The sequence below is a fragment of the Pan paniscus genome, chromosome 18, assembly GCF_029289425.2.
Source record: "Pan paniscus chromosome 18, NHGRI_mPanPan1-v2.0_pri, whole genome shotgun sequence".
Taxonomy (NCBI): Eukaryota; Metazoa; Chordata; class Mammalia; order Primates; family Hominidae; genus Pan; species Pan paniscus.
Window position 1 is genome coordinate 99,525,006 of NC_073267.2, and position 19,031 is coordinate 99,544,036.

At 57.2% G+C, this 19,031-nt stretch overlaps 2 protein-coding genes across 11 annotated transcripts in view; both read left to right on the forward strand.

Moving 5' to 3' along the window:
• The window catches only part of SPATA33 (spermatogenesis associated 33), an 81,047-nt gene extending 76,905 nt beyond the window's left edge, over positions 1 to 4,142 (forward strand). Inside the window, exons 3-4 of the mRNA XM_055100550.2 lie at positions 3,129 to 3,171; positions 3,965 to 4,142. Coding sequence (XP_054956525.1) covers positions 3,129 to 3,171; positions 3,965 to 3,971 — 50 coding nt within the window. The 3' untranslated portion in view covers positions 3,972 to 4,142. The remainder of the gene's footprint in view (positions 1 to 3,128; positions 3,172 to 3,964) is intronic.
• A 4,330-nt stretch (positions 4,143 to 8,472) lies between these two features.
• CDK10 (cyclin dependent kinase 10) lies at positions 8,473 to 19,031 on the forward strand. Of its 10 annotated transcripts, none has more exons than XM_003804976.5 (13): positions 8,473 to 8,571; positions 11,066 to 11,138; positions 12,365 to 12,436; positions 13,256 to 13,358; positions 13,617 to 13,698; positions 14,319 to 14,386; positions 15,152 to 15,204; positions 15,291 to 15,360; positions 16,068 to 16,127; positions 16,560 to 16,683; positions 17,608 to 17,747; positions 17,970 to 18,022; positions 18,272 to 19,031. In XM_003804976.5, the coding sequence occupies exons 3-13, from the start codon at positions 12,418 to 12,420 to the stop codon at positions 18,367 to 18,369; spliced, it is 870 nt and encodes a 289-aa protein (XP_003805024.1). In that variant the 5' UTR covers positions 8,473 to 8,571; positions 11,066 to 11,138; positions 12,365 to 12,417; the 3' UTR covers positions 18,370 to 19,031. The 10 variants fall into 10 exon arrangements, with proteins under 10 accessions (XP_003805024.1, XP_003805025.1, XP_008964164.1 ...); XM_003804975.6 differs by having other exon boundaries at positions 8,497 to 8,609; XM_034941150.3 differs by having other exon boundaries at positions 8,497 to 8,609; positions 17,608 to 17,729.

The window sequence follows — 19,031 nt, forward strand, 5'->3', positions numbered from 1 at the left end:
CGCTCCCAGCCCCCCACACTGCTGGGATTACAGGTGTGAGCTGCCGCACCCAGCCCCCCACACTGCTGGGATTACAGGTGTGAGCCACCGCTCCCAGCCCCCCACACTGCTAGGATTACAGGTGTGAGCCACCGCTCCCAGCCCCCCACACTGCTAGGATTACAGGTGTGAGCCACCGCTCCCAGCCCCCCACACTGCTGGGATTACAGGTGTGAGCCACCGCTCCCAGCCCCCCACACTGCTGGGATTACAGGTGTGAGCTGCCGCTCCCAGCCCCCCACACTGCTGGGATTACAGGTGTGAGCCACCGCTCCCAGCCCCCCACACTGCTGGGATTACAGGTGTGAGCCACCGCTCCCAGCCCCCCACACTGCTGGGATTACAGGTGTGAGCTGCCGCTCCCAGCCCCCCACACTGCTGGGATTACAGGTGTGAGCCACCGCTCCCAGCCCCCCACACTGCTGGGATTACAGGTGTGAGCTGCCGCTCCCAGCCCCCCACACTGCTGGGATTACAGGTGTGAGCCACCGCTCCCAGCCCCCCACACTGCTAGGATTACAGGTGTGAGCCACCGCTCCCAGCCCCCCACACTGCTAGGATTACAGGTGTGAGCCACCGCTCCCAGCCCCCCACACTGCTGGGATTACAGGTGTGAGCCACCGCTCCCAGCCCCCCACACTGCTGGGATTACAGGTGTGAGCTGCCGCTCCCAGCCCCCCACACTGCTGGGATTACAGGTGTGAGCTGCCGCTCCCAGCCCCCCACACTGCTGGGATTACAGGTGTGAGCCGCCGCTCCCAGCCCCCCACACTGCTGGGATTACAGGTGTGAGCCACCGCTCCCAGCCCCCCACACTGCTGGGATTACAGGTGTGAGCTGCCGCTCCCAGCCCCCCACACTGCTGGGATTACAGGTGTGAGCCACCGCTCCCAGCCCCCCACACTGCTGGGATTACAGGTGTGAGCTGCCGCTCCCAGCCCCCCACACTGCTGGGATTACAGGTGTGAGCTGCCGCTCCCAGCCCCCCACACTGCTGGGATTACAGGTGTGAGCTGCCGCTCCCAGCCCCCCACACTGCTGGGATTACAGGTGTGAGCCACCGCTCCCAGCCCCCCACACTGCTGGGATTACAGGTGTGAGCTGCCGCTCCCAGCCCCCCACACTGCTGGGATTACAGGTGTGAGCTGCCGCTCCCAGCCCCCCACACTGCTGGGATTACAGGTGTGAGCCACCGCTCCCAGCCCCCCACACTGCTGGGATTACAGGTGTGAGCTGCCGCTCCCAGCCCCCCACACTGCTGGGATTACAGGTGTGAGCTGCCGCTCCCAGCCCCCCACACTGCTGGGATTACAGGTGTGAGCCACCGCTCCCAGCCCCCCACACTGCTGGGATTACAGGCGTGAGCTGCCGCTCCCGGCCCCCCACACTGCTAGGATTACAGGCGTGAGCTGCCGCTCCCAGCCCCCCACACTGCTGGGATTACAGGTGTGAGCCACCGCTCCCAGCCCCCCACACTGCTGGGATTACAGGTGTGAGCCACCGCTCCCAGCCCCCCACACTGCTGGGATTACAGGTGTGAGCTGCCGCTCCCAGCCCCCCACACTGCTGGGATTACAGGTGTGAGCTGCCGCTCCCAGCCCCCCACACTGCTGGGATTACAGGTGTGAGCTGCCGCTCCCAGCCCCCCACACTGCTGGGATTACAGGTGTGAGCCACCGCTCCCAGCCCCCCACACTGCTGGGATTACAGGTGTGAGCTGCCGCTCCCAGCCCCCCACACTGCTGGGATTACAGGTGTGAGCTGCCGCTCCCAGCCCCCCACACTGCTGGGATTACAGGTGTGAGCCACCGCTCCCAGCCCCCCACACTGCTGGGATTACAGGTGTGAGCTGCCGCTCCCAGCCCCCCACACTGCTGGGATTACAGGTGTGAGCTGCCGCTCCCAGCCCCCCACACTGCTGGGATTACAGGTGTGAGCCACCGCTCCCAGCCCCCCACACTGCTGGGATTACAGGCGTGAGCTGCCGCTCCCGGCCCCCCACACTGCTAGGATTACAGGCGTGAGCTGCCGCTCCCAGCCCCCCACACTGCTGGGATTACAGGTGTGAGCCACCGCTCCCAGCCCCCCACACTGCTGGGATTACAGGTGTGAGCCGCCGCACCTGGCAATTTTTTGATATTAGGTCCCCTGAAGTCCAAAAAGAGATACATGGCTTATTTGGTATAATGAAATCATACAGGAAGCATTGTTAAAGGTGAAATGGTGTTTTTCTTGGGATTATATTTATATAAATGTGTTGTTAGTGTGTGTTCCAAAATTGTATGAGATGCCTGTGATTCTGATACATCTTAGTATATGGTATTAGTAGTAATTATGATTATTATGTAAAATTGTTGTATGCCACATAAGTAACCAAATTTGCTTGTCAATTATGTCTTTTTTTTTTTTCTTTTTTCTGAGACAGAGTCTTGCTCTGTGGCCCAGGCTGGAGTGCAGTGGTAAAATCTTGGCTCACTGCAACCTCTGCCTCCCAGGTTCAAGCAATTCTCATACCTCAGCCTCCAGAGTAGCTGGACTGCAGGCGCATGCTACCACGGCCAGATAATTTTTGTATTTTTAATAGAGACGGGGTTTCTTTTTTTTTTTTTTCCAGACAGAGTTTTGCTTTTGTTGCCCAGGCTTGGAGTGCAATGGCGCGATCTTGGCTCACTGCAACCTCCACTTCCTGGGTTCAAGCAATTCTCCTGCCTCAGCCTCCCAAGTAGCTGGGATTACAGGTGTACACCACCATGCCTGGCTAATTTTGCATTTTTTTAGTAGAGACATGGTTTCACCATGTTGATCAGGCTCGTCTCAAACTCCTGACCTCAAGTGATCCACCCGCTTCAGTCTCCCAAAGTTTTGGGATTATAAATGTGCGCCACTGCGCCCAGTCAAGACAGGGTTTTGCCATGTTAGCCAGGGAGGTCTCAAACTCCTGACCTCAAGTTATCCGTCCTGCTTGGTCTCCCAAAGTGCTGGGATTGCACGCATGAGCCACTGTGCCCGGCCTCAATTATGTCTTTAACTGTGGCTGTTCTAAGACTTTTGTCATCCACAATTGTTGTTTTACTTTGATCTTTTCACAGAGCAGTTTATAATCAGCTATAGAACTCCGAGGTACTCTTCAATGTAAGTTTCTGATCACTTTTGAGATTGTGCCATTGGAATAGAGCAAAAAACTTCCAAGACTCTCATTGAGAGCTGCTATATTCATGAGGATTGTTCATCCAATATTGGGCAAAACAAGAGTTAATTTTATGGACTAAACTAATATAAGACTGAAATAATCTTTTTATGTTTTTGCTTAAAACATTACTGATTCTTTCTGTTCTTTCAGAACCAAGAAAACTTTTTTTTTTTTTTTTGAGACAGAATCTCACTCTGTTGCCCAGGCTGGAGTGCAGTGGCGCCATCTTGGCTCACTGCAAGCTCCGCCTCCCAGGTTCACACCATTCTCCTGCTTCAGCCTCCCAAGTAGCTGGGACTACAGGCGCCCACCACCTCGCCTGGCTAATTTTTTGTATTTTTAGTAGAGACGGGGTTTCACCGTGTTAGCCAGGATGGTCTCGATCTCCTGACCTTGTGATCCGCCCGCCTCGGCCTCCCAAAGTGCTGGGATTACAGGCGTGAGCCACCGTGCCCGGCCGGTAACTTTTTTAACTTTGAGCTATTTGCAGCTTTTAGCAATTGAGTAAAGTACACTCCTGTGAGGAAGATTTGGAACATATTTCTGTTTTCTTTTTTGTTTTTTACATTTTGCTTGAGTAGCATATTTCTTTCTGATTTCTCCAAAAATTGGGAACTATCTGTGAGCACTATTTAAAAAAAAAAAACTTTTCCCTCTCCCTTCCCCTATTTGTATTCTAATGTCAATATAATGATGTGTGCACATGCAGTAACAATCTGTTTTCTCTTGTAATAGGACATAGAGACACTGCATATTTTACCAAGGCTTTGACTGGAATGGCATGCTTTCAAATATAAACAGATGGCTTTAAGGAATCAGAGTTGACCTATAGTGCCCATCAAAGCCCTTGGGAAAACTGGCTTCATACTGTATCCACCCAGTGGATTCTTCTTGCTCAGATGGAGCCCGTGTATCAAGGTAGGGAAACTGCAATAGAGAAAGGGTTTAATTCACACAGAGACAAGTGAATGGGAGACCAGAATTTGATGATTACTGAAATCAGTCTCCCCAAGAATTTGGGGACTAGGGTTTTCCAGAGGTAGTTTGGGGGAAGGGGTGGGGTAGCTTGGCAGTGGGTGCTTGCTGCTGATGGGTTGCGGGGGCAGGGGGCCATCGTAGGGTGTGAGACAGGATCCTCCCGTGTGCTGAACCGCTTCTGGGTGGGGCTGCAGGAGTAGTTGGCAGGTCCAGGTGGAGCCATCATCAGTCAGTGGGTCCTGTTGGAGCCGTAGGTATCAGACATGCAAAAAACCCTCGTGAGGTACTGCAAAAGGCCAATCTTAGGTTACAATAGCATTGTTATCTGCAGGACCTCTGGAATAATGGCTGACAATTGTTTATGTCTACATCTTAGGAAAATTTAGGCTCCTCTCCTCTCCCTAGCCTGGTGGCCCCTCATTAGTTTTACAAATACAGTTGAGTTTTGGGGAGGGTCTATTATCATGTAAACTATAAACGTCTCCCAAAGCTAGCCCAAGAATAACTGAAGGCAGCTTGAAGGCTAAAGGTCAAAGGGGGTTTGGCTAGATCAGATCTTCCCCAATCGGCATAATTTTCTCAATGATACAATTTTTGTGGCCGGGCGCAGTGGCTCACGCCTGTAATCCCAGCACTTTAGGAGGCCAAGGCGGGCAGATCACGAAATCAGGAAATTGCAACCATCCTGGTCAACACGGTGAAACCCCATCTCTACTAAAAGTACAAAACAAATTAGCCGGGCGTGGTGGTGGGCGTCTGTAGTCCCAGCTACTCGGGAGGTTAAGGCAGGAGAATGGCGTGAACCTGGGAGGCGGAGCTTGCAGTGAGCTGAGATCGCACCACTGCACTCCAGCCTGGGCGACAGAGCAAGACTTCGTCTCAAAAAAAAAAAAAAGCCTACGTGGTAAATATTTATTCTTGCTACAGTTTATACAAATAACCAGGCCAAGTACAATAAGACTAAAACTTATTTTGAAAACAAATCAGTACTACCTGATTTCACTTTGGTAAAAATAGGAGACTACAGAGAGAAAAATTATGTTTCAAAATAAACTATAGTATATCTGTTATTAGATTCTAGCCTTGCCTAAGGTTTTTCAACTTTTATTATTTTCTCTTTTTTTGTTTGTTTATTTGTTTTTTCAGACAGGGTCTCACTCTGTCACCCGGGCAGTGGCGTGGTATCAGTTCATTGCAACCTCTGCCTCCTGGGTTCAAGTGATTCTCGTGCCTCAGCCTCCCGAGTAGCTGGGATTATTGGTGTGCACCACTATGGCCAGCTCATTTTTTTGTATTTTTAGTAGAGATGCGTTTCACCATGTTGGCCAGCCTAGTCTCGAACTCCTGACCTCATGATCCACCGGCCTCGGCCTCGCAAAGTGCTGGGATTACAGGTATGAGCCACCATGCCAGGCCAAAGCTGTGCTTTTCTTAAAGCTCTGCAAACGAAAGCTAGACAACTTAAACCTCAGAAGAGAATAATGGTACCTATTTATATACATAAACCACTTTCACGCCTGCCTGCTGTGTATGGACTTCAGAGGAACACAGCCTACGTCAGTTTTCTAGGATTGTTCTCTCCACGTGCTCTTTGTTTTCTTTCTTTCTTCTTCCCTCTATTTTCCTCCCTCCCTTCCTTCCTTCCTTTCACAAAGTCTCACTCTGTTACCCAGGCTGGAGTGCAGTGGCACAATTTTGGCTCACTGCAACCTCCGCCTTCCAGGTTCAAGCGATTCTCCTGCCTCAGCCTCCTGAGTGCCTGGGACTACAGGCAACCACCACCACACCCAGCTAATTTTGTTAGTTTTAGTAGAGACGGGGTTTCACCATGTTGGCCAGGCTGGTCTCGAACTCCTGACCTCAAGTGATCTGCCTACCTCGGCCTCCCAAAGTGTTGGGATTATAGGCATGAGCCACTGTGCCTGGTCACAACACCCGCATTTTCTTTTTTTCTTTTTTCTTTTTTTTTGAGACAGAGTCTCACTCTGTCACCCAGGCTGGAGTGTAGTGGTGTGATCTTGGCTCACTGCAAGCTCCGCCCCGTGGGTTCACACCATTCTCCTGCCTCAGCCTCCCGAGTAGCTGTGACTACAGGCACCCGCCACCATGCCTGCCTAATTTTTTGTATTTTTTAGTGGAGATGGGGTTTCACTGTGTTAGCCAGGATGGTCTCTATCTCCTGACCTCGTGATCCACCCGCCTCAGCCTCCCAAAGTGCTGGGATTACAGGCGTGAGCCACCACGCCTGGCCAACACCCCCATTTTCTATACCACACTCAACTCCCCCATTTTCTACATGCTGATCAAAACCAGTCTGAATGGAGTCTAGGTCTGGCTGTGGGCTGTTGGGAACAGGCCCCCAAATGTGGCCATCAACTGGCTGCAGAACTGGCCATAAACAAAATCTCTGCTGCACTGTGACATGCTCGTGATGGCCATGACTCTCACACTGGAATGAGGGCAAGGAACACCTGGCCCACCCAGGGCAGAAAACCACTTAAAGGAGTTCCTGAACCACAAACAATAGCATGAGCGATCTGTGCCTTAAGGACGTGCTCCTGCTGCAGATAACTAGCCACAGCCATCCCTTTATTTCCCGTAAGAAATGCTTTTAATCTATAATCTATAGAAACAATGCTTATCACTGGCTTGCTGTCAATAAATATGTGGGTAAATCTCTGTTCGAGGCTTTCAGCTTCGAAGGCTGTGAGACCCCTGATTTCCCACTCCACACCCTATATTTCTGTGTGTGTGTCTTTAATTCCTCTAGCGCCGCTGGGTTAGGGTCTCCACGACCGAGCTGGTCCCACAGCGCGCAGTGGTTTGGGCCCGACCGAGCTGGTCCCGCAGCGGGCAGTGGTTTGCGCCCGACCGAGCTGGTCCCGCAGCAGGCAGTGGTTTGGGCCCGACCGAGCTGGTCCCGCAGCGGGCAGTGGTTTGGGCCCGACCGAGCTGGTCCCGCAGTGGGCCGTGGTTTGGGCCCGACCGAGCTAGTCTTGCAGTGGGCGGTGGTTTGGGCCCGACTGAGCTGGTCTCGCAGTGGTTTGGGCCCGACCGAGCTGGTCCCACAGTGGGCCGTGGTTTGGGCCCGACCGAGCTGGTCCCACAGTGGGCCGTGGTTTGGGCCCGACCGAGCTGGTCCCGCAGTGGGCGGTGGTTTGCACCCGACCAAGCTGGTCCCGCAGTGGGTGGTGGTTTGCGCCCGACCGAGCTGGTCTCGCAGTGGACGGTGGTTTGGGCCCGACCGAGCTGGTCTCACAGTGGTTTGGGCCCTGCTTGCTCGACTGGATTTCAACAGTGAGGCCAGATTAGAGGACATGCTGGCTGCCCCGATCCTGGACCTGGACCAGCGGTGCTTCCTAAACATTGCATGTCAACTTTTCTTCTTCCACCTTCCAGGGCTGGGCTGTGAAAGAGATTGGAGAGGCAGGTGCCCGTGAGAGAAGCTTCTACCAGCCTGGGAAGTCAGGTCTTCCATGAGTGAGGGGAGGTATCTACTTTGCCAAACCTTGTTAGGGAATGCTGACATAGCTGCCTCTTCCTGCCCAGAAGCTAAGCTTGAATGCCACCCGTCACAGAGCTTCTCTCCTGTCTTTCACTTGCTCCTGCTTATTTCTGTCACAGAACTTGACGGCATGGACATTGCCACTTGCTTCCTTCAGTCTCCCGGAGTCCCCATGTCCTGAACACAGATGAGGCACCCAAATGCTTGCTGAAGCCACATCCCTGGACCAAGTGGCCTGACCCTCACCTGGAGGACCTTCACCTTCACCTCTCACCTGGAGGACCCTCTCACCTGGAGGAGCGCCCCACCTGAAGGACTCCCAACTGGAGGACCCTCTTACCTGGGGGACCCCCTCTGCTGGAGGACCCTCTCACCTGGAGGACCCTCTTACCTGGAGGGCCCCTCACCTGGGGGACCCCCCCCCCAAGAGGATCATCTTACCTGGAGGACCCCCCACCTAGAGGACCCTCCCGGCCACCTGGAGGACTTCCCCACATGAAGGACTCCCACCTGGAGGACCTTCTTACCTGGGGGAACCCGTCTCACCTGGAAGACCTTCACCTGGATAATCGCCGTGGCCTCCCACTACGGCGCAGCCGGGTCGGCTGCCCGGTCTTCACCCTAAAATAAGGCCCGAACTGCAGCAGTCGGAGCCGGTCCCTGGAGCCCAGCGCCTAGAGCGGACCCGCGGGAGCGTCTCTTGGTAACCGTTGCTAAGGAGAGGAAGCCCGGGAAGGAGCTTTCGCGCCTGCGCCGCGGGGCCGTCCGCGTCTGCGCCTGCGCGCAAGAGAGGCGGGGTCAGCGCTCGGCATGGCGGAGCCGGATCTGGAGTGCGAGCAGATCCGTCTGAAGTGTATTCGTAAGGAGGGCTTCTTCACGGTGCCTCCGGAACACAGGGTGCGCGGGGTGCCACCCGGGCAGCTCTGCCCGCCTCGCTAGCGGCACTGCTCGGCTGGGTCTGGGGAGCCTCGTGTCGCGCTGCCGCGCCGAGTCTTCCGGCACGGGCGGGAACGACAGTCCCAGAGTTCCCCGCGGCGGGGGCGGAAGCCGGGGCGGGGCGGGCTCGGGACCCCGACAGCCGGTCCCTGGAGATCTGGGGGGCCGGGGCGGGCTCAGGGATGCCTCGCGCCCGCGGAGAGACGGGCCCGGGACGTGGGAAGAGCAGGCTCCGGGATCCAGCTCGGGCGCTGCTGGGTTCAGCGCCCGAGCTGGGCTTTGCAGGCTGAGCCGCGAGTCACTTGTTTGTGGGGAGAATTTACACCCGCGACGAGTTGGAGCTTGAAGGCTCCCGCTGGGCTTGGGCTGCATCGAGCGGGGTCCAGCGCTGCCTGGCGGCTTCACGCGAGCCCTGGGCGCGGCCCTTGCGGAGGTGCCGGTGCCTCCCTCTGCAGAGACCAGGAGGGAGCCTCGGGGCGTTGGGCGATGTTGCCCAGGTGCACGGCTGGTGGGGGCGGAGAGCCCTGAACTTTGGCCGCTGGTTTGTGTTTTAACTGCTGGCTGGTGCTCTGAGAGACCAAGCCACGTGTTCAGTAAGAATCATTAGCAGATCGTAGCTGGATCACAACAGGAGCCACACTTTCCTCATCCACACGTGCAGCAGGCGCTCACCGCGTTGAGAGCCGTGTGCTGGACTCTGGGGTGAAGTAGTGAGTTGGCCTTTCCTTTTTTGTTGTTTTTTTGAGACAGGGTCTAGCGCTCTCGCCCAGGCTGGAATGCAGTGGCGTGATCACGGCTCAGTGCATCGTCAGCCTCCTGGGCTCAAGTGATCTTCCTGCCTCGGCCTCCCAAGTGCTGGAATTACAGGCGTGAGCCACCGCCCCCAGCCTGGCCTGGCATTTCTTTTGAGTTCAGGAAGTGTGACAAGGATTTGGACACCCAGAAATAAGAAGCGTGTCGAGAAGAGCACAAGCAGAGGATGTGAGAAGGGGAATTAAGGCGGGAAAGGGAGGTTGAGACTAGGCCATCAGTGAGTGACAGGCCATATGCTTCTGACTCGGTCCCCAGATGTCAGGAAGGAATCAGACTGAGGACAAATGCGACCAGTGGCTCACACCTGTAATCTCAGCAATCTGGGAGGCTGAGGTGGGAGGATTGCTTGAGCCCAGGTTTGAGACTGAGGGTTAAGAGAAGGGAAGCCGGGAAATGGGCTGTGAGGTTTCAAACCTTGCTACGTGTGTGTGTGTTTTTTTTTTTTTTTTTTGAGACGGAGTCTCATTCTGTCACCCAGGCTGGAGTGCAGTGGCGCATTCTCGGCTCACTGCAAGCTCCACCTCCCGGGTTCATGCCATCCTCCTGCCTCAGCCTCCCAAGCAGCTGGGACTACAGGCGCCCGCCACCACGCCCAGCTAATTTTTTCATACTTTTAGTAGAGATGGAGTTTCACCGTGTTAGTCAGGGTGCTCTAGATCTCCTGATCTCGTGATCCACCCACCTCAGTCTCCTAAAGTGCTGGGATTACAGGCGTGAGCCACTGCGCCCGGCCTACATGTGCTTCTTAGATCCAGGGAGAAGGATACAGACTCTACTAGTTCAGAGACCCCAAAATACAGGGCCTCAAGATGATGCCTTTTTTCACTCTCCCCTAACATTCTGGAGAGAAGCAGTTGTTTTGCACAGGTGGGTCAGGCATTCTGGTTCCATTTTTTCTTCCCCTCACTGAGGTGAGAAGAGATGAAAGCTTCCTTTCACCTGGAAGTCACACGGTCCCTTCAGCTCACATTCCAAGACCAGATGCCACTGGGTAGCGTTTCATAACTTCCAGGAGGTAGTGATACAGGGATGCTGGGACAGCAGCCTCTGCCACAGATGTATTTTTGTATGTGGGATTGAAAGGGAGTATCTGAGTGGCCGCCTCTGATATTTCTTTCAAAGCATTGGCCCAGTATTGTCACCACCTTTTGTCATCAGAAAAGCGCAAGAGGCCGGGTACGGTGGCTCACGCTTGTAATCCCAGCATTTTGGGAGGCCAAGGTGGGCAGATCACTTGAGGTCAGGAGCTCAAGACCAGCCTGGCCAACATGGTGAAACCCCGTCTCTACTAAAAATAGAAAATTAGCTGGTTGTGGTGGCACATGCCTGTAATCTCAGCTACTCAGGAGGCTGAGGCTGGAGAATCACTTGAACCCAGGAGGCGGAGGTTGCAGTGAACCGTGTTCTTGCCACTGCACTCCAACCTGGGCAACAGAGCGAGACTCAGTCTCAAAAAAAGAAAAAAAAGAGCCCAAACATGTGGTTGCCTTTCTGTTTGGTGAGCAAGACGTGAGTGGGCTCCCTGGTACAAATTCCATTTGAAATTTCCTCAGTTGTTCCATCAGCTGCCAAATTTCCACACTGGCAACACCCTTCTGTTTCAGCTGGGACGATGCCGGAGTGTGAAGGAGTTTGAGAAGCTGAACCGCATTGGAGAGGGTACCTACGGCATTGTGTGTGAGTGGCCAAGGCTAGGACATATGGCCGCAGCTCGTGGCTGTGACAGTGTGGGACGAGATTGTCGAAGCAGCAGCCGCGTTGGGGCTGGAAGGGACTCAGACCCTGTGCTCTGAAACAGGGCAGAAACTTGTTCAGGAACTTCAATTCCTGATGTAGTTATCACAAACGTTGTACCATTTCTGGGTAAACGTAAGCATCCGGTTGCTAATGCCCATAATCCAAATGTGTCACTGCAGAGTAGACAGAACTCTTACAGAAATAAAATACAGAACTTTCCAGAAGCAGCAGGAGCTGGACACGGTGCTCATGTCTATAACCTCAGCAACTCTGGAGGAGTCACCTGAGCCCAGGTGTTTTTTCTTTTTGTTTGTTTTTGAGATGGGTCTTGCTCTATTGCCCAGACTGGAGTGCAGTGGCATGATCATAGCTCACTGCAGCCTCGATCTCCTAGGCTCAAGTGATCCTCCCACCTCAGCCTCCTGAGTATCTGGGACCACAAGAGTGCATAAGCACACCCAGCTAATTTTTAAATTTTTGGCAGAGATGGGATCTCCCTATGTTGCCCAGGCTGGTCTTGAACTTCTGGGCTCAAATGATCCTCCTGCCTCAGCCTCCCAAAGCACTGGGATTACAGGTGTGAGCCACCGCACCCGGCCAAGCCTAGGAGTTTGAGGCTGCAGTGAGCTGTGATCACGCCACTGCACTCCAGCCTTGGCAACAGAGTGAGACCCTGTCTCAAAACCAAAAACACCACACACAACTGAAGCTTATAACAGATGTGAAATTGGCGTAGGTCATTCTGGAAGCTGCACACATTAGCAGGATGTTTTGTAGAGCCATCTTCACACAAAATAAGGTTTGCTTTTTTCTGCATAGAGTACCTTATTTGCTTTTAGGACATTACAAGAGAGCACAAAGCAGTGATCTGCATGCTAAGGAGGACATGGAGAGCCTGGAGCCACAGAACTGAGTGGCTGGAGGCCAGGGTCCAGCACAGAGCAAAGTTGGGCACCCCCTGCCCAGTTCAAATGAGGAAACCCTCCAGGGGGAACGCGTCTCGGGCTAGGGGTGTTGCACAGAGTGGGGACTGAGTGTCACTGGGCATGAGGTTGTCAGAGGAAAGAACGGGGACCCCTGTGGCTCAGGGAGAGCCTCCCGTGCAGCGCTAGGGAGCGCACGAGGGGCATCGAGATGATGTCATCACCAATGTGTTTCCATTCCAGATCGGGCCCGGGACACCCAGACAGATGAGATTGTCGCGCTGAAGAAGGTGCGGATGGACAAGGAGAAGGATGGTGAGCAGGAAATTGGGGTGTTGGGACCTCGCACTGGGAGGAGGCAGAAGGTTGTGAGTTACCTGAAGTTACCTCAGAGCGACTGCACGGTGGTTATAGGCGGGGCCGGCCTCTGGGAGGGTTCTGGTGTGGCCCAGCGCATCACCCCCAGGTCCACACGCAGCCTCAGCTGTCTGCCAGGAGAGCTCTGCAGTCTCCATCCCCTCCTCCCCCTCCTGTCTGGTGAGGCCACCTCACTGCCGGCTCAGCTCTGCTGTCCCCTCCACCCCCAGCACCTGCCTGTGCAGGCAGGGCCCTGCCATGCCCCAGATAGATGTCCACGGTGTTTAGAGAGGTGCCGATTCATATTTGGTCAAGGAAGAGTTAAAAGTGCTTATTGGGCCGGGCGTGGTGGCTCACGCCTGTAATCCCAGCACTTTGGGAGGCCGAGGCAGGTGGATCACCTGAGGTCGGCAGTTCGAGACCAGCCTGACCAACATGGAGAAACCCCATCTCTACTAAAAATACAAAATTAGCCAGGCGTGGTGGCACATGCCTGTAATCCCAGCTACTAGGGAGGCTGAGGCAGGAGAATTGATTGAACCCAGGAGGCGGAGGTTGCAGTGAGCCGAGATGGTGCCATTGCACTCCAGCCTGGGCAACGAGCGAAACTCTGTCTCAAAAAAAAAAAAAATGCTTATTGGGGTCGCCCCAATTATCCCTGAGGTGGGGACACTGCAGCACCTGCTATCAGGTGTTCGTGAAGCCCAAGAGTGGCTGGGGTTGGGGCTTCCCCGCCATCACTGGGGTGGGGCTCGCTGAGGCCACCTCCCTCCCCAGGCATCCCCATCAGCAGCTTGCGGGAGATCACGCTGCTGCTCCGCCTGCGTCATCCGAACATCGTGGAGCTGAAGGAGGTGGTTGTGGGGAACCACCTGGAGAGGTACGTGGTCTCCTGGTCTATGCATCGGGCCCTAGGGAGCATGTGTCTTGGGCTAGAGGTGTTGCACAGAGCGAGGACTGAGTGTCACTGGGCATGAGGTTGTCAGAGAAGAGATGACCCCACCTCACCGCCTGGCTCAGCCCATTGTCTAGACGGACACAGGTTGTCCTGCCCGTGTCCCCTCCTGCAGCAGGGGAGGCTCCACTTTCACCCCTTAGGAGAAGGCCGGAGAGTGGCATGCATCTTCTGTTTCTCCAGTATCTTCCTGGTGATGGGTTACTGTGAGCAGGACCTGGCCAGCCTCCTGGAGAATATGCCAACACCCTTCTCGGAGGCTCAGGTGCGTGGCAGAGGGGACTGGGGTGGGGGAATGGGCTTTATGGGCCCTTGTGGTGCACATTTATAACGAAACAGGGCACTTGGGGACTTGCAGAGCTGCTGCTGCCTCTGCATCCACCTCCCAGTGTTTCAGCGAGCTTCAGTGAGGTGGAATTCCTGTGGTGGGGGCATCTGCTGGGAGCGGGCAGCCCCAGGGCCGAGAGCCTTATGAGGGCACTGGTTTCCTGGGCTGTTGGGAGCAGGCAGCCCTGGGGCTGAGAGCCTTCTGAGGGCACTGGTTTCCTGGGCTGTTGGGAGCAGGCAGCCCCGGGCCTGAGAGCCTTCTGAGGGCACTGGTTTCCTGGGCTGCTGGGAGCGGGGAGCCCTGGGGCGGAGAGCCTTCTGAGGGCACTGGTTTCCTAGGCTGCTGGGAGAGTGCAGCCCCGGGGCCGAGAGCCTTGTGAGGGCACTGGTTTCCTGGGCTGCTGGGAGCGTGCAGCCCCGGGGCCGAGAGCCTTCTGAGGTCACTGGTTTCCTGGGCTATTGGGACTGCTAGTCCTGCTGGCCAGTGTGGGTGTGGCAGGGCCCAGCTGGGCTTCCCTGCAGGCTCACCCTGACTGGTACCTCTGACCCTCTGCACAGGTCAAGTGCATCGTGCTGCAGGTGCTCCGGGGCCTCCAGTATCTGCACAGGAACTTCATTATCCACAGGTGGGTGACAGCTAGGCAGAGTTGGAAGCACAAATTCGGCTGAGGCCTGACTGTGCTGCCCCTGTGGAGTTACTAAAAGCTCAAGGGTTCCCAGCTGCAGCAGCCTGCCCGCTGCTCACACTCCATTTGTGTTTTTTTCTAAAATAGAGAAGGGGTCTCTCTGTGTTGCCCAGGCTGGTCTCAAACACTTGGGCTGAAGTGATCCACCCACCTTGGCCTCCCAAAGTGCTGGGATTACAGGTGGGAGCCACCACACCCGGCCATGCACTCCGATTTTTAAAAGGTCCAAATATCAACAGCATGTACAAGTTAATGAAAAAAATAATAATAAAGATACTACACCGGGCACAGTGGCTCATGCCTGTAATCCCAGCACTTTGGGAGGCTGAGGCGGGCAGATCACAAGGCCAGGAGATCGAGACCATCCCGGCTAACACGGTGAAACCCCATCTCTACTAAAAATACCAAAAAAAAAAAATATGAGCCGGGCGTGGTGGCGGGCACCTGTAGTCCCAGCTACTCAGGAGGTTGAGGCAGGAGAATGGCGTGATCCCGGGAGGCGGAGTTTGCAGTGAGCCGAGATCGCGCCACTGCACGCCAGCCTGGGCGACAGAGTGAGACTCTGTCTCAAAAAAAAAAAAAAAAGATACTAAAAAGCCCAAAGCTGAGGAAACGTGCAGGAAGTCTATGGGCATCGGTGCTGTGGGGGAGCTCTCAGCCCCTGTGGCCCTCTGGGAGCCACTTGCCACTGTTTTTCTATCACAGGGACCTGAAGGTTTCCAACTTGCTCATGACCGACAAGGGCTGTGTGAAGACAGGTGGGTGCAACTTGGGCCAGGCCCTGTCCCTAGATGGCAGCTTGTCAGCCCTCACTTGGTGACACACACTCCCCTCTCTGCTGCAGCGGATTTCGGCCTGGCCCGGGCCTATGGTGTCCCAGTAAAGCCAATGACCCCCAAGGTGGTCACTCTCTGGTAAGTCCTTCTGAAGCATGGTGGCCCCTGGGGACCAGGCCTGTCTGGTGGAGGTCTCCTTGGGGATGTCAGGCCGAAGCTGCAAGTGGCCTTGGGAATGTTAAGCTACAGGGTCTGTGCACACTCAGAAACGTTGGGTCTAGGACAGCCTCCAGGACACAGCAGGGCTCTGCCACAAAATGGTGAGAGACGGGCTCAGTGGCGTCAAGGGCCTGCCTAGATGAGACACACCTCGCCTTGAGAGCTGGAAACACACCGTGGCCGTGAAACCATCTCTGGAGGGAAGGCTGCTTCACGGACTGAAGGACAGGCAGCTTGCATGCTTTCCCTGGTTCTTCCTCCTGGATACTTTTAGCCAAACAGGGTCATGCTTAGCCAGGGCTGAATATCAGAGTTGGTCAGAATCAGGTCAGGACCCCAGTGTCATGTACTCCCCATCTGAGAATGGGTTGGTAGTGGCTGGTGTGGCTGTGTGCCGAGGGTCCGTGGTCCCTGCGACTCTCAGGACACCGCTGCACGTGACAGCTCTCGCCCCCGGCAACCATTGCTGTGTGCGCCACCTGGATCTGCAGGGCCTGGGGCAGAGGGTGGTCCAAGTTGGGACAGGTTTCTGGGCCACCACAGGCTCTCGGGGAGGCTGTGTCCTGTGGAGGCCTGGGCTTGGGGAGAGGAGCCGGCCGTATTGAGGTGGGTGCTTCTGTGTGTAGGTACCGAGCCCCTGAACTGCTGTTGGGAACCACCACGCAGACCACCAGCATCGACATGTGGTGAGGAGATACGGTTACCGCTCCTGGGGCCTCAGGAAGGGCTGGGACAGGAGCCGGGTCACCTGGTTCCTGAGCTCAGCCTCAGGGGAGGGGCAGGAGTGCAGTGGGGTCTTTGCCAGCCTCCCACTCCCAGGGAGGTGGGCCTGAGCCTGGAAACCCAGGAGGAGGTGTGAGAACTTAGCTTGCTGTTCTCAGGCTGGGAGCACAGAGGTCTGGAGGAGGCACGCCTGCCCCTGCACTTGTCACCCCGGGAGGCCTGCGGGGCCCAGGAGGGGAGCCAGTGGTCCCTGCCTGTCCTTCACAGTGTCCCTGACCCAGCATGCCTCACACTGGCAGGGTCAGCAAAGGTCTGGCTGCAGTCAGGTCCTCTGTTCCTCGCGCTGGCGGGGTCAGCAGACGTCTGGCTGCAGTGAGGTCCACTGTTCTCTGCAGGGCTGTGGGCTGCATACTGGCCGAGCTGCTGGCGCACAGGCCTCTTCTCCCTGGCACTTCCGAGATCCACCAGATTGACTTGATTGTGCAGCTGCTGGGCACGCCCAGTGAGAACATCTGGCCGGTGGGCGTCCTGGGCAGACCCACAGCCCCCGCCCGTGCCAACACCCTCTGCGCCCGCAGCCCCGGCCCGTGCCCACGCCCTCTGCGCCCGCAGCCCCCGCCCGTGCCCATGCCCTCTGCGCCTCAGCCCCCACCCGTGCCCACGACCTCTGTGCCTGCAGCCCCCGCCCGTGCCCACGCCTTCTGCGCCTCAGCCCCCGCCCGTGCCCACGCCTTCTGCGCCTCAGCCCCCGCCCGTGCCCACACCCTCTGCGCCCGCATCCCCTGCCCTTGCCCATGCCCTCTGCGCCTGCAGCACCTGCCCGTGCCCATGCCCTCTGCGCCTCAGCCCCTGCCCGTGCCCACGCCCTCTGCACCTGCAGCCCCTGCCCACGCCCTCTGTGCCTCAGCCCCTGCCCGTGCCCACGCCCTCTGCGCCTCAGCCCCTGCCCACGCCCTCTGCGCCTGCAGCACCTGCCCGTGCCCATGCCCTCTGCGCCTCAGCCCCTGCCCGTGCCCACGCCCTCTGCGCCTCAGTCCCTGCCCACGCCCTCTGCGCCTGCAGCCCCTGCCCACGCCCTCTGCGCCTACAGCCCCTGCCCGTGCCCACGCCCTCTGCGCCTGCAGCACCTGCCCGTGCCCACGCCCTCTGCGCCTGCAGCCCCTGCCCGTGCCCACGCCCTCTGCGCCTGCAGCCCCTGCCCGTGCCCACGCCCTCTGCGCCTCAGCCCCTGCCCGTGCCCACGCCCTCTGTGCCTCAGCCCCTGCCCGTGCCCACGCCCTCTGCGCCTGCAGCCCCTGCCCGTGCCCACGCCCTCTGCGCCTGCAGCCCCTGCCCGTGCCCACGCCCTTTGCGCCTGCAGCCCCTGCCTGTGCCCACGCCCTCTGCGCCTACAGCCCCTGCCCGTGCCCACGCCTTCTGCGCCTCAGCTCCTGCCTCCCATAGGGCTTTTCCAAGCTGCCACTGGTCGGCCAGTACAGCCTCCGGAAGCAGCCCTACAACAACCTGAAGCACAAGTTCCCATGGCTGTCGGAGGCCGGGCTGCGCCTGCTGCACTTCCTGTTCATGTACGACCCTAAGAAAAGGTGCTGATCTCTGCACGGGGGGCAGGGACCCTCACCACCCACACCGTCCAGACCGTTTGCCAGAGCCCAGCCTCACTGCGGCGGAGAGGCCCCTCCCCAGGCACAGCCGCTCGGAGTGGCCACCTGGCTTCCTTTGAGCATTTGAATCACAGGCTGCTCAGCTGGGTGGGAAGTGAGGAAGCCGCACTCACGAGTCGCACTAACGCAGGCTGCCTCCTCCAGGGCGACGGCTGGGGACTGCCTGGAGAGCTCCTATTTCAAGGAGAAGCCCCTACGTGAGTGTGCAGGGTTCCTGACTCGCTCTGTGGGGTATGGCTGGGAGCCCGTTTTGCCCGGGGTGGGTGGTGGAGAAGTGGCCTGCTGCCCTCACTGACGGCACACCCTTTCTGGGGTAAGAGGACAGGGGCATGTGGAGGCACAGACAGCCCAGGGCCAGGTCCAGAGGCAGAGCTGGACTCAGACCTGGGCCTGCTCCTCCTATCTGGGGCCCTGCCCCGCCCAGCACTGAACCCTTCTCCCTGCAGCCTGTGAGCCGGAGCTCATGCCGACCTTTCCCCACCACCGCAACAAGCGGGCCGCCCCAGCCACCTCCGAGGGCCAGAGCAAGCGCTGTAAACCCTGACGGTGGGCCTGGCACACGCCTGTATTCCCACACCAGGTCTTCTGATCAGTGGTGTCTGTGAAGGGTGCCGCGAGCCAGGCTGACCAGGTGCCCGGGATCCAGCCCATCCCCTTGGCTGGGAACATCCTCCACTGACTTCCTCCCACTGTCTGCCCTGAACCCACTGCTCCCCCCAGAAAAAGGCCGGGTGACACCGGGGGGCTCCCAGCCCGTGCACCCTGGAAGGGCAGGCCTGGCGGCTCCATCCGTGGCTGCAGGGGTCTCATGTGGTCCTCCTCGCTATGTTGGAAATGTGCAACCACTGCTTCTTGGGAGGAGTGGTGGGTGCAGTCCCCCCGCTGTCTTTGAGTTGTGGTGGACACCGGCCTGGGATGAGCGGGCCCAGAAGACCTTCGTATCCCCTCTCAGTCGCCCGGGGCTGTCCGGTGCATGGGTTGGCTGTGGGGACCCCAGGTGGGCCTGGCAGGACTCCAGATGAGGACAAGAGGGACAAGGTATGGGGTGGGAGCCACAATTGAGGATACCCCGAGACTACCAGGAGAGCCCTGGGCTGGAGGCTGAGCTGCATCCCTGCTCCCCACATGGAGGACCCAACAGGAGGCCGTGGCTCTGATGCTGAGTGAAGCTGTAGGCTCTTGTTGGATAAAAGCTTTCTTAACAGA